We start from the raw sequence: 14,733 nt of genomic DNA, 5'->3' as shown, positions 1-14,733 counted from the left end.
AAAACCGGCACGACACTATCCTGTTTTCACAAAAGCTTCAAATGTCAAAATCACCTGAAAGTTATGAAATACCCGAATTTAAGATTACAAAATGGGTTCAGGTTAAACCGGTCATTTCATAAGTGTAGAAACATGACAGTCAGGTTGGTTGATCTATCTATAAACACTAATCATCATTTCCTCTAAATAACTTAAGTTAACTATGATTACAAAGCTTATATTACCGCATAATAATCCAAATATTTGGTTGGTTAGGGATAAACCACTACAAAAAACCTGGTGAAATTTGGTTGATTCGGCAAAGAACTGCATTAATTATATACTCAAAAGAGGCTGAATACTAACCTTTAAGAATCACAGATGTCTTCTGTTTAGTCTTCTTCATAATCACCAGCATTTTCCAACAAGTAATTAGCTGCGAGTTCTTCATTACGATCACAGGCTAAAAACGCCTCAATAACAAGAGTTCTATCGAAACCCATTGCCTCAAGCTAGAAATACAAAAAACAATAAATCAGTTAAGTAAATTCAAGCCAATATGCACAAAAAAATAGGGTGCGGCCGTGCAGAAAAAAAATAATACCCGTTCAATGGCTTCCTGTTCTGCTGGAGTAACACTAACCGCATGAGGCATCATCTCCTGATTAGCTTGATCAAAAAGATCCCTAAAATAATGGTTAGCGGTTATTATAAAAACAGTCAGATATGTAATGTAACAGTAAATTAAACAAGAAAGAAGAAAATGACTGTATTACCCTTCAGAAGCATCAACAGGTTCATTAATTAGTTGAAGAAACTCAGCATGGTTTTCTTGAATTAATCCTAAAAGTTGAGGGTTTTGCTTTCCAAGCTCTTGAAGCATGGGCTGTAACAAATTTCAACTGCTTTTACACCGTGTAAAAAAAGAAACATAGTTTATATATAAAATTGCCAACATAACAGAAATGTGTACCTGCAGTATTTGTGGGTTTGATTGTACCATAGACCGCAATGCTTGGAACTGAAATAAAGATTGTAAATTAACAAAATTAACAAATCTGCCTAAAATCCATAACATCACCAAGATCAAGAACCTACATATTTTGATATTTTTTTTAAGATTAAGATGTCTACCCTACAGTATGTTATCCATTATTATAGGCCTGTAAACGAACCAACGTCCATTGAACTGTTTGGTGGGAAGTTTGTTTATGTTTGCTTGATTAATGAACAAACATTTTGTTCAATTAGTCAAACAAACCGACACAAACACATGTCTTGTTCATTCATTTATGCTTGTAAATGTTCGCTTATGTTTGTCCGTTTACGTTCGTTTTATTTGTTCATTAACATTCATTTATGTTTGTTAGCTTGCGTTTGCTTAAGTTTGTTCATTTATGTAATTGTTAGGCCTATTACAATTTAGTCTAGCTTATTTAATTAAGATATCACGCATTATTATTTATTAATTTAGTGAAGCTCTATTAATTTTTAGGCCTAACAGTTTTATATTGATGTTGCCTTTAATTGATGTTTGCTCAGTTATGTCAGTTTATATCCCGTTCATCTGTTTTAGCTATATCCGTCCGTGTATGTTCATGAACCATTTGCTTATGGTATAAACAAACAAACACAAACAAGAAAACCTAGTTTGTTAAACTGTGTGTTCGATCTTTTGTTCGATTAAGATTAAATGAACCAACATGTCCAGTTTGTTCACTTTGTTTACATGCCTATATAGAGATCTTGATGCATTAAACCACCTGCTGGTTGTTTCTAAGAAAATCAAGGGATCCAAGATTGCCTCCTGCAGCACCTGAAGGTATTTCCTGCAAAGATATTTTTATCAATATTAAATACAAAAAAGAAACAAAAAAACTCACTTTTATGAATAATAACCTGAGGAAACAAATTTAATGGAGAAGCATTAGGTCCTCCAGCTAAAGGTGCAACACTTGCAGCAACAGTTTGAGTTGCAGGGACAGCAACTTCTACTGTATCTGGAATACCCTGAAATAATTGGAATAATATTAGTATCTATGTTTCAGAAATATTTATAAAAAACTTTAACTGAGATATATACAGAATACAGGTAGTCAATTGCTCGCTCTGGATTGTTGTAAGCAGCTCGAAGGGCACGAGTAACTGTTTCTTTGTCCCAATTGCCACCGCCTATATCCAGTATGTGTTGAATTGTCTGGTCAATGCTATTATTGTCAACTACATTTGAAGCAGCTTGCCCATTTGTATCAGAATTAACACTGCAATTATAACACACAATAGTCACTACATTTGGTCAAAACAGGCAATTCTGTAATGTGTCGGCCATCGGGTTGTGTTGACCTTAAAACGCTTATTTGTGTCCATTTTTGTAAATATTTGTTTATAAATAACTAATGCATTGATTATGATTCCAAAAACTATAGTGAAACTTTTGCAACGGGCAACTTTTGACCTGCTTCTTTCAATGTTGATTTGACCTATTAGCCAATTCATGCATAAACGGGTCGAGATCACCACGTCTAATTTATTTTGATCCAAATAAAAGACTGCAATGATAAAGAAAGAGCTCATACGGTGCATTTACAGTTGCAGGTACATTTGTTGTTGCTGGTCCAGAAGATGTGCTGGTTTTAGAAGCCCTACAATGCAATCACATGTGTAAATGATAAGATCTCACAAACACTTGATTTATATATTTATAGATAAAGAAAAGGCTACTGTTTTCTGATCCTCCAGAGAACTGATAATCCTCTATAGCTAGCATTCTGTCATCCAATACAACTTTCAGCAGCTGCTTTTTGGCCTTTTTCAGGCCAAGTATCTCACATTTAATCTCTTCCCATCCAAAGGGGACGAAAAATGCATTAAACATCACACTTTTTCGTCTTCCTTCTGTAGCATGCTCCGCATTAGCCTGAATTTTTACCCATTAGTATAAGTTTCTGGAGAAGAGAAATAAGCCATTCATGATTCATCAAAGTCCAAGAAATGGATACTTTTATTGAAGTAGAAGAAAATCCACATTGTTTAAAGGTAGCAAGAAATTAGACATTCGGATTCGTGTTAATATACAATCTCATTCGGCAAAATCCAAAAAGTTGCAACTTAACCCCAGACCAAATTAGATTTAAAAAACCTATTAGTAGAATACCTAAATTTAACAATCTTAAAAACAAGTATTATATGCAATGCAAGTAAGTATTCCTTCTAGTCCATCATGCCAACATTTGTTTAGCAAGAATTGAGGATAGTTCTGGTTTCGGTTCGTGCTTATTATCCCCATTTCGTGCCAAACAGATGCTGGCCAGAGGGACTTGCTGACAAACCTTAAATTTGGAAACTTTACAAAAAAGTTACTAAATTAAATCTACTCCGTAATTTGGTTGAAACTTAATGGGATTTGCCAAATGAGATTGTAAACTAGTAAATATTCAACTATCTAATCTTTGCTACTTTTAAATGATGTTAAGGTCTTTCTAATTCTATAAAAGCATATTAATCTTGAAATATGATGAATCAGTAACTGTTTCTTTCTTTTCTCTCCGGTAACTTCTACTAATGGATAAAATTTAGGCTACTGATGAGAAAGCTTATTTTAAGCCAATTCATGAGACATTTGGCCTGAAAAGGCCAAAGAGCAATTGTTGAAGGTTGAATTTGAGGACCAAATGCAAGCCATAGAAAGTATGCGCCTTGAAGCAACGACTATCAATTCTTTGGAAGCTCAGTCATGGGAACTCACTGCTGTTGGGAAGACGCATTAGGCGTGCTGGTAGGATTAGAAGCTGCTGGTGCAGTTGTTGATGAAGGCTGCTTGTAACAACTAAAATGAGACTCATGTATTCATAAAGTATACATGAAGATCATAAATGACACAACAGAAAAGTACCTGAGCAGATGAAGCTCCACTTGCACCCGAACTCTTACTCTGTTGAAAGAGACATATAATCAGTAAACCAAGCTGTCAGTTTTGTGTGTGTGTGTGTGTGTGTGAGAGAGAGAGAGAGAGAGACCTTGCTAAGCATGACAACAAGAAAACCTTCCTCAGAGACCTTGTTATCAGCCAATGTAGTTTCATCTTTCAAAACCTTACCATTATGAATCAATAATTGTTGCCCGCATGGGTAATTATCTTTCCCTTGTACATCTTCAATATTTTTCTTCACCGCCATAATCTAGTGTCATCACAAGTTTTACATCAGTTAAGTATATATACATGAAAAAGAACTTTCATAAAGCATGTCATACAGATAACCCAATCAAATATGAACTATATAACAGTTAACAAAACATACATAATGCCATACGTATGACACAATCAAAATGTGAAAGTTATCAGCATGAAAACATCTTTTTGTTCCCTAAATCTTATTCAAAAAAAAGAATATGTCAATGACAGACATGCCAAATCACAGTTCATTCCATCTCTTTTAAATGCTTTCCCTCTAAAATAAGTGTGCATATAGCCTACAAATGATAGGATGGTAGACATCTGATCTAATCAAAATTACTTCAACTACTCTTACTACAAAACATAATTGCTTTTACTTTTTAATAAGTCCCTGTATAAACCTGGCTAAAAAAATGCATGTAAGGTTATGCTCCATTTAACAGAAACCTGGTTCTAGCTTACACGTTGTCAAATGACCACTGTAAATTGTATTATTAAGTTATACAAAAGTTGTCAAATTAATACTTTAAAGGTTTCATACAATAACACCATAAGCAAACATCGAGATTATAAAGAAAAACAAAAACAAAAACGGCAATGCAAGTAAGCTCCCACGAGTTACTGGTCTGCATAAGGTAAGACTACCATTATTAACATTCCAAAATGTATATCAGCAACTATTTATTCACATCAAATGTGCCATTAATCTAAAATAACATACACAAATTCTCTCTCAAGCATGTCAATCATCCAAATAAAGCTACAACAATGTTCAACAATAGCAGGTGCAAATTATACAGATACAGACAACTTCCAACTTTACTCAACTCAATTAAACATAATCTTACACTAGATCAATACCAGATTTACATCAAAACACAGACAGACAGACAGACAGTGCCCTAAACTAGCATTTAGATGAATGATAAAAAGGTAGAGTAGATATAATAATATAAAAGAAGTAGCAGATGAGATGAGATGAGATGAGATGAGAAGGAGTGTTATTAGAAACTGACAGTGTTGGAAGGTTGAACCCTAATTTGGAAGCGGCTTCCTTTGAGAGTCTTGACGGTGAGCTTCATCATTGGTAATGGTAATGGTAATGGTAATGGTAATGGTAATGGTAATTGATTAGGCGGGAGATTAATTAATTAATTTGTAACCCTAGAAATGCAGAATCGAATGTTGGAGAACCAACCAAGTACTCTTTTTTACTTTCAACAGATGGTTGCCAACGGATTTCACCACGTCTTTTGCACGTGACCATCATATCATGCCTTTTCCTTTTTTATGATTTTTTTTTCCTTTTTTTGAATAAGCTTATACTCTGAAAATATTTTTAGAAAGTGAAAAAGACCAAAATGGTGAATTATTACCGTCCTACGTTTTATGAAACTAACAAGATCAGCCATCCTGATAATTTATTCTGTCAGTCAACTGATCTATTCAGTTGGGTCTTTCAGATAAGGATTAATTGTTAAAACGATAGGCCAACCAAATAGAACAGTCGATCGACGGAATATAAGTAGGCCGGCAGAATAGATCGGCTGGTCAACAAAATAGATTATCAGGATGGCTGATCTTGTTAGTTCCATAAACCGTCGGATGACAGATTTAAGCGGTCGGTCCGACCGTTTCTGGAACGATCATTTTGAGCATTTGTAGATTGTGTGTGGGGGGGTGGCTAGTTAAGGAACGTGGTTAGTCAAATAGGCATTTTGATCATTTTCCGTTTCAAAAACATAAATAAGATTTTTTAATCAATTGTGCATAGTCTCAAACTCTCAAGACAATTACAAAGATTTGCTTGAGTTATAACTGCATGTGTCAATCACACATTAACCATTTTTGGATTCACGTATTTTATATTTTAGTCTAGCATTTCAAAGATTTTTGTATTTAGAATCTTCGAGATTGTTGTTTTGGGTACTAGATGTTAGCATACATTTACGTTTTGCAATGGCTTTCCTTTGATTACATCGACTAGTTTGTCACTTAAAACCTTTAGCTAATTATTCAATAAGATAGTGCATCTTATGTCACATTTTCTTAATTGGTGTGTTCTTTTAAGAGTATCTGCAGGCATATGTGTACCATATGAATAGTAACTTTATATAAATTTGTATCATGTATTATGTATCCATATAACTGATTCATCAAAACAAGGAGTTCATTTCACATACACAATATTGTAAGGAAATCAAAGGGTCAATAAAAAGAATTATGTATCAAGATGATTTGAAAAACTATGAAATGATACTTTCCAAACTAATACATATATGGACTAATAACATTCAAAGGTATCGTAATTATATAATGGTGGTTCACATAAAATTTCATTTTTCATGTTTATATGAAAGACCTTTTGCAAACACGAACATGGCGATGAGCCGATGATGACTCCATATGTGCAGACATCGAATTAAACCTTATATGACAAGATTAATAAAAGAATGAAAAGAAAATAAAAAAGGCTTACAGAAAATTATATTATTTTGTTATGTTTGGGCAATCAAATAAATAGTTGCTGTTGATATGCATAAAACAGCATAAAGACCAATTGATAAATCAGAAGTGTCTCTGCAGGCAGAAGCGGCTGGTGTGCCCGCCACTGTTGGTGTATTTACCGGCTTAGGTGGTGATTCCCGGGAATATTCCGGTGCATCTGCTGGAGATTCCGAGGGTGATGTAATTGGTGGTTTTAGATAAGGTGGCAGGGACTTTGCATAAACTGGTCCCAAAACAGGAGCCAGTGGTGGCTCATTGACTGGTATGTAGACTGGTGGTTGCACCGGTGGCATTTTCGGGCTGTTGATAGGTGGCTGAACCACCCTAGAATCTGAACCCGAAACCCCAACCGGAACAATGGCGGTGCTAATACGGTATACTGACATGTTACATGGCTCAAAAGTAACTAAGCTAACCAAAAGAGCTCCTAGAGCCGAGCCTTGAGTGGCGGCTGAGCCGACGAAAATATTGTTCTTAAAAATTGTAGGTTTCAAGAATCCTTGTTGGTCAAGTGTGATCAGTTGACCAGTGTGGTTCGCCAAATTCGTTAGCTTTTCGACATCATAATAATCAGTAACCACATGAGCCTTCAAGAGGTTTCTGAGGACATCTTGTAGTTTTCCAAATAATCGCGATATGGCATTATTAGGAACCGCGAAAACTGTAATCTTTTTATGCGAATTGATCTCTGAGGCGAGATTGGTTTCGGTAAGATATTGATTAAATGTGCTAAAAGAGGGGTATTGGTTTAGCATATAGGTTATGTTAAAGGCATTTGAGTACTGATAGAAGAACAAATTAGTGCATAGCAAGAGATAAACCTTGAAATGCATCATGTTGGTTTGTTGAAAAGGTTTTGATGGTGATGAAGGTATGGAGGAGTTTGTGGTTGATAATAATAATAGATACATATTACATATATGACACATTAGTGAAGTTAAAGATTAGGACAGTTTCATGAGAAGAAACAGGAGATTTTTGTGGCATTTATGGAGGAAATTTGTTTGTGATTGCATTGCATCAAGTTATCAACCATACAAAGTAACATAACAGTTAATATTTATGTCAATATTGTCATGTGTAATACTGCATGATTAGATTTGTCATAAAATTACTTCAAGATTCAACAATCAAATTAGAGGCATTAACTTGACTTATATCCAGTTGATTACGCGTAAACGTTACAAGAATGAATGATCATAAACACAATGACAGAAACATGAAAGAGTTTTTACAATTTAGAAATCAGTCTTGCTAAAGAAACTATGTGTTGTATGTACCATGATACAAGCTATATTGAATCCAACCATCAATGTTGCTACGGTCTCTAGGAAATGGTAACTAATCTTACTGGAAATCTCTGCACCTCATGTAATCTAGCCTTCATGCTTTCTTCATTTGGAGTAGCATGCACATCTTCTTCATAACTTGAATTTTCATCTGCACAGGTAGACTGCAACCACAGCTCATCAGCATCTTCTTCTTCGTCATAGAAAGATAACAATGACGACGTTATGCTGTTTATGTCGTAAACCTCGCGTGTTTCTCCAACTTCTTTGATACGATCATCGTCATCATTGCGCAAGCCTTTTAAGAAAGGATGATTCAGCAACATGTTAGCGGTTAATCTGCACATAACCTTTTTGCACAAACAATGTTTCAAGAAACTCTTCCCCTCTGCAGATATGCGGCTAGAAAAAGATAACAGGTCAACTTCGTCAACAATAAGAGTTAACATCTCTTCAACACCCAAATTATCTCGATCTGAAAAACCGAGCGGCTTTCCAGTCAACATCTCAAACACGATACACCCAAACGCCCAAATATCAGCAGGCTGTTCTTGCACACCATTAATCAAAGCTTCTGGTGATAAATACATAGGAGTGCCCCAACCAAAACTGTTCTTCTTGGCCCGTTTCGTCCTCTTCGCCAATCCGAAATCCCCAATTTTAGCAATAAAACCACCGGTTTTTCCCGCTACAAGCAATACATTTTCTGGTTTCAAATCACAATGAACAAACCCTCGTTTGTGAACGTGACTCAATCCACGAAGAATCGATCTAGCATGTCGCCGCGCATCCAACTCCGGCAATCCCACACCATTCGATTTCTTGATGAGATCAGCAAGGGTTCCACCAGAGCCATACTCCAATAACAAATTGTACACCATCTGGCCTTGATCTCCGATCGTAACCTCTTCACCGAAACACCTGATAACATTCGAACAACCGCGAATGTTATCCAAAACCTCCTTCTCCTTCTGAATGGAACCCGAAGCAGAGACATCTGCAGATTTCACGGCCATGATTGGCGGATACAAGCTGTATCTCGACTTGACATTCGCAACGAAAACACGACCGAAACTGCCTTTACCGATCATTGCACCTCTGAACCAAGAAACGCCATCGCCATACATCTTCTTCCAATCTTCTTGCTTACTCTTCTTACCTTCGTGAACATGTTCTCCACCAAACAACCTTCGTTTCATCTTCTTCGATTCCATGTGTGAACGTACAAACTTAGGGTTTTGGCTTCAAATTAAGGAAATATGATGTAGTGTTGTGCAATGGCTGTGTGTTATACATGTTTATATCCGCATGGGTAACGGTTAATTGTTGTTATGAAACTTGGCGGTCACGTCTCCTCCTAATGTAAATATTTATGAAAAATGATTTTAAAAGTTAAAAGTCGTTCAAAAAGATTTTGAAAGTTAAAAGAAAAACGAAAAGATCGGAAATATATCAAGATAATATTTCAATTTTGGTAAATTACGTGTTATTAGATCACAAGTGTTCACATAGTTAAGAAAACAAGTATTTCAATTTTTGTGTAATTAAATTCATCTTGGAGTTGAGCAAGATAATATGTTAGAAGAGAATTTAAAGGTGTGCATAAAACCAAAAAACCAACTTGATTGAAATTGAATAAAACCTAAATAATCAAACCAAACTAGAAACCAACGTTTGGTTTTGCTTTTTTGTAAAAATCGAAATAATGGTTTTGGTTCGGTTTTATGTTTTGTGAAGAACCATAAAAACCGAACCGAACTGAAAATACCATAAAACCAAAAAATATTGTAACGACCAAACCGAACCAAACTATAACCATTAAAATCGAACCAATTATTGTTTTATTTTTTGTTTATATTATGTCAACATTGATATTTCCTTTATTTTTAACGTTAATCAGTTATGTTTTATCAACTTGGATGTTACAAATGCTAATTATTGAATTTATAACTTTTATTTTTAGCTTTGAATGTTAAGTATCTTTTATTTGCACTAAATAGTATAGGCTCAAATGTTTCAATTTTCTATTTATTAAAACTTAAAGAAAGTTATAGGCCCAAGTCCAATAAATTGAGTCATTTTTCCATTTCCCAAAATTTTTTAGTCCAATTAGGAAAACCGAAAAAACCACATCCAAAACTATATCAAACCTGAAAACCAAAAACCAATAACCGTAAAAATCAAAACCGAACAGTTTTTATAAATCAAAATACTGAAAATCCGGTTTTTGTGTAAGGCCCCGTTCCCGGTAACCCTACTTTAGCGTCGGATTTACTCATATACACAGTTCTTACAATCAGAGTTAATTAAAACTTTCGCGGAAACGTCAACTTAAATAATTCATTACAAAACATTAAATCTTTTCTTTGATACCATAACACAAAACATTATATTTAAAACATCTTTTCTTCCATCTTCAGATGCCAGCCTTTCAATCCATGCCATGTGTAATCCTCATGCTAGTTCTTTGGTCTGATCACCTGCGTGCATATTAAAAGTCAGCTACGCTGAGTGAGTTCTAGTTAATCAAGCAACTTATCATACAACCACTACATGCATCATATACGTATCCGAATACACGTAGTCCACTATCTAACCTGCTCACATTACCACTTAGCCTCTTATTTACACCTACCATTTTGCCACTTTGCCACTTTAATAACGTATAACGTTATGCCACTTTAATGACGCATAACGTTATGCCATTTTGCCACTTTGCCACTTTAATGACGTAGTCACGTATAGGCTTACCCTACCACGTACTATCGTCATGCCACTAACACTCTTACTAGACTCTTGCCACTTCTAACACACTCTACTCTACTTGTCTACAACACGCTTCATATCATTTACATAATAAGCAAGTCACATCATAGCATTCATACACACTAATAACCACTTTGCAATCACTATCCTTGGCGATACGTGCAATATCCGAATATCGTTCACGTACCGACAAACATTGTATAATAGCTACCTCGTATAACATCTATAGCATACACTTACCACTTAAGGTAAGTGTATTAACTAATCACATCGAGTATGCACACAGCCCCGAAAACATAACAAGGAAATGGGGCTAGAAACTCACCTGAACTCGGTTACTTCTTCTGCTAACGGTTACTCCTTCTTGAGTTGTGCGCGTCTAACTATTTAATAATTACAGTATTAAGTACCGCTCTAGTCATTTCATTGCTACTTAATTAGTCTTACACGTCTAAGCTGTTTTACTTCATTAAATCATTACATGGTTAGTTAATCGTTACTCATTAACCTTTAAAGGTATCTTTCATAAATTGCCAAACTCCAAGGGCTGTTATGTAATTATATAATTCTTTTCTAAGTCCAGAGACCATTCTGTCTTTATATTAAACTCCTAGTTCGTTACTTTGCCCTTAACGAATTGGGTAAAGAATCATCCTCTAATTCGCTAAGCTCCCATAACGAACTAGCTAACGAATCACCCTCTGATTCGCTAAGCTCCCATAACGAACTAGCTAACGAATCACCCTCTGATTCGCTAAGCTCCCATAACGAACTAGCTAATGAATCACCCTCTGATTCGCTAAGCTCCCATAACGAACTAGTTAACGAATCACCCTCTGATTTGCTAAGCTCCCATAACGAACTAGCTAAAGAATCACCCATAACGAATCACCCATAGTTCTTATCCAGACTTTGACTCAAGGGTCAAAGTCAAAATCGTCAAGAACAGCAAATAGTCAACAGATCTTAGATCTGCAATTAAACCTTCGTTTCTTAACCAAATATCACGATTTTGGTATCAATGGAATCGTCTGACCAGCGCCTACAAACCCCAACCATCAAATCGGCCTAACATCGATGTTTAAGGGGTGCGATTTAGGCATATAGGTTACGGGTTCTTTTAGGTTAACAATTAACCTATCAAATGCTAATCAATTCCAGTAATATTTGTTGCTTTGGGTTCGTTTATAACAAACTAACACAGATCTATGATTTCCCAAATCAAACCGAACCTATACGAACGATTTCTAACTATAAACGTACCTTGAACGAGTCGAACTACGAACACGGTTAAGCCTTGATGTTGTTTTGGTCCGTCACGACGTTCCAGCACCAACAAGCTCGGGTTTTCGCCTTCGGATCTTGGTTCGGGTTATAAGATGGTGTTGTGTGTGTTTTCTAAGGTATAGGCTAGTGTGTAGATTAGGATAAAAATGGAAAGGATTAGGGTTTAAGGGGTATTTTTACTCCCTTAAGCCCATGGACCTAAGGCTCATCTTTCCCTTTTGGTCCATAATTAAGTCCATCTAAAAGCCTACTTATCCTATCATATTTTATTATTATTATTACTATCCGAACGAAAAATTGGGATGTTACATTTTGGTTTGGTTTTAGCACAAAATCGCACCGAATCACACTATGCACACCCCTAGACATTATTCTCCGATGGTCAAATATTATACTCTAGTACATAATACAGAAACAAGATCAAATACATTTTATTTAACATGAAACCAATGAGAACCAATCTGTTGTTATAATTAGGTTTATTTTTATAGGTGTTTGTTGTTATTTTTTGTTCGTATTTGCTAATTTTCGATTATGAGACGTTATAAGTATTTGCTGATTTATATTTTGTTGTTATTATTAGATTTTTCCTTTTGCTGTTATAAGGATTTATTGTTATTATTTTGTTCTTGATTTTGATTCTTTTGTTGTAATTTTTAGGTTTTTTTCTTTGTTATTACAAATCATTGTTTATGTATATTGGTATTGTTTCTTACGCTCTCATTTTTTTATAAATCGGTATTATTTCATACGTTCTCATGTTAAGATTAAAAGTACATGAACCTTCCCCATATCCCCCACATAATATATGTCTACTGAATGCACATGTATAAGTATGTTAAGAAAATATAGTTTTTAAAAAAAGGTGATTGGGAGAGTATCTGCATGTTGCTAGCTAGCTTAAAACGTGGAATATTTTCTTCATAATGTTTTCTTAATATGCATATTTAGTTACACATGTTGTGCTCAAATTCAGTAGTTGTGTAATTAATAACATGACACCTTTAGTCAAGTCTAAAAAAGCTAGGCTAACTTGTGACATACACTGATCATCTTAAACAAGAGTGCTCGAGTACTCAATATTGGGTTGAAAAGGAAAAAAGGAAGCAAATTATAAGAAAAAAAAATGGGTAGTTTGTTGTTTGTATGAGATCTTAGGGTAAAGGAAACGCCTATATATCTTACTTCTTCTATTAGAAACAACCCAAAAAGCTCATTCATAAGTAAATAAGTTGCATATAATAAAATGTGAAAATATGATCTGGTTATTAACAAAAACAGGTTACATGTAAACAAATGTCTTCCTTAACTGATCAAAGGGCATACCCGGTGAACTAGGCTCTCACATTTCACACAGGGCCAGGGAGGGGCCGGATCGCTTCACGATCTGATGTATGCAAAGACAATAAAATTGCAAGTAAAGAATTTTATACATCAGAAAACAGTGACTCACTAAAAGAAAACAATTCCAAATTAAATAACTTGTCTTGAAAAATTATTATAAAATAGCAACAGTGACAAAAAAATATTCGAAGTTCAACCTGACCATTTGTATCAGTATGATCATTTATTTGTCTCTGCAAGTAAATCAGAAATAAACTTTATCAAGGAACATAGCCCACCCAAGAAATTATGATCAATAACACCATTACTATCTGTAACATGGGCAAAATCAATAACTTTGACTACCGCATTTGACCCGTTGTCAAACATGAACAGCAAAGAACAAGCATGAAAGTGGTAGATTGTTTGATCTTCAAACCATGTCTTCAGTTCCAATAATTGGGCCAAGATCCCATCAGGCCCACCATAAACAGAAGACGCTAAAGAACAGTCTGGGCCTGAACTCGGGCCCGTTTCTGTAGACGGGTTAGAAGAAACAAAATTCCTAAGAAGTAGTCTGACATCATCTGGGCCGGTCTTACGTACATAATCTCTATCGGGCTTATAAAACCCTGACTCCTCGTTAATATAAACTTGCAGCCCGGATATTCTAAACCCGAGTTGAGTACTCGTGCTTTCCTGGTCTTTTTTAAAGCACTTTGCAATGTATGCATCGGAAGCTTCCGGGCCCCACGTTCTGGACCCGATTTTGATGTCCATTACACACGGGTTTACTCGGGCTGTTGTAAGATCTTGCAAAATAATATGAGGGTGGTCTGACCCGGTGGATGCTTTCATGATTTTGGTGCCATAATATACAGGGAAGAATTTCCGTATGTGTTCCGGAATATTAGTGTTGGAAGAAAAAGATTCATAAAAGGCGACTTCTTCAGACCCGCGCTTGTCTCCTTGAAGGGGTTTGTAAAACAGGCCGGAATCATCAACGAGTGGGCCGAGCTTCCCAATCCCGGCTTCGTGTCCAGCAACCTGATGATCTGGAGTCTTAAGCATGTCTGTTATCACAAGAATAGAATAGAAATTAAAATTTTGTTGAATGTTAAATTGCAGTTGATGATATTGAAACAGATTGCAAGCTTGAACACCACTTAAAAGACATAATTATCACAATTTTATATGAGCACATAGGCATACACTATACAAACACCAGGTCCCATCTATCCGACTCGTATAGGCCTATATGGTTTGTATAGATGACAAAGTGTGTCAAAAGAGACGTAGACCAATAAAATATACAACTCGTACAAGCCTATACGAGCCATACAGAGCTATACAAATCATATAAGCACCTATACAATTCGTATAATTACTTTTTTTATGTTTTATAAT

The 14,733-nt window shown here is 35.4% G+C and overlaps 2 protein-coding genes and 1 pseudogene across 3 annotated transcripts; all 3 read right to left on the bottom strand.

The window, feature by feature from the left end:
- Positions 1-352: 352 nt before the first annotated feature.
- LOC143536207 (ubiquitin receptor RAD23b-like) lies at positions 353-5,235 on the bottom strand. 2 transcript variants are annotated; one of them, XM_077030252.1, is made up of 12 exons: positions 5,170-5,235; positions 3,996-4,157; positions 3,869-3,910; positions 3,725-3,789; positions 2,556-2,621; positions 2,063-2,240; positions 1,879-1,989; positions 1,743-1,808; positions 953-1,000; positions 756-865; positions 584-665; positions 353-491 (listed from the first exon to the last, which is right to left on the bottom strand). In XM_077030252.1, the coding sequence occupies exons 1-12, from the start codon at positions 5,233-5,235 to the stop codon at positions 372-374; spliced, it is 1,116 nt and encodes a 371-aa protein (XP_076886367.1). In that variant the 3' UTR covers positions 353-371. The 2 variants fall into 2 exon arrangements, with proteins under 2 accessions (XP_076886367.1, XP_076886366.1); XM_077030251.1 differs by having other exon boundaries at positions 3,725-3,792; positions 3,872-3,910.
- A 2,728-nt stretch (positions 5,236-7,963) lies between these two features.
- Positions 7,964-9,333, bottom strand: LOC143536184 (mitogen-activated protein kinase kinase kinase 20-like). Its single transcript, XM_077030230.1, has one exon. The coding sequence runs from the start codon at positions 9,162-9,164 to the stop codon at positions 7,989-7,991; it is 1,176 nt and encodes a 391-aa protein (XP_076886345.1). The 5' UTR covers positions 9,165-9,333; the 3' UTR covers positions 7,964-7,988.
- Positions 9,334-13,529: 4,196 nt separating this feature from the next.
- Positions 13,530-14,526, bottom strand: LOC143536183 (inositol polyphosphate multikinase beta pseudogene; annotated as a pseudogene).
- Positions 14,527-14,733: the final 207 nt, after the last annotated feature.

The sequence above is a fragment of the Bidens hawaiensis genome, unplaced genomic scaffold (genome assembly GCF_021521415.1).
Source record: "Bidens hawaiensis isolate Kalapana, Puna unplaced genomic scaffold, B.hawaiensis_p1.1 tig00010744_1, whole genome shotgun sequence".
In the NCBI taxonomy this organism is placed as follows: domain Eukaryota; kingdom Viridiplantae; phylum Streptophyta; class Magnoliopsida; order Asterales; family Asteraceae; genus Bidens; species Bidens hawaiensis.
The sequence above is the reverse complement of the archived record's forward strand: the minus strand, read 5'-3'. Positions and strand labels throughout refer to the sequence as shown.

What these genes read in the sequence shown, in the direction of transcription:
- LOC143536184 (XM_077030230.1), bottom strand. Translation starts at nt 9,164, where the DNA reads ATGGAATCGAAGAAGATGAAACGAAGGTTGTTTGGTGGAGAACATGTT.
- LOC143536207 (XM_077030252.1), bottom strand. Translation starts at nt 5,235, where the DNA reads ATGAAGCTCACCGTCAAGACTCTCAAAGGAAGCCGCTTCCAAATTAGG. An exon ending in CCTGCAACTGTAAATGCACC is followed by an intron (nt 2,241 to 2,555) that starts GTATGAGCTCTT and finishes TTATAATTGCAG; the next exon opens with TGTTAATTCTGATACAAATG. An exon ending in TTCTTAGAAACAACCAGCAG is followed by an intron (nt 1,001 to 1,742) that starts GTGGTTTAATGC and finishes TCTTTATTTCAG; the next exon opens with TTCCAAGCATTGCGGTCTAT.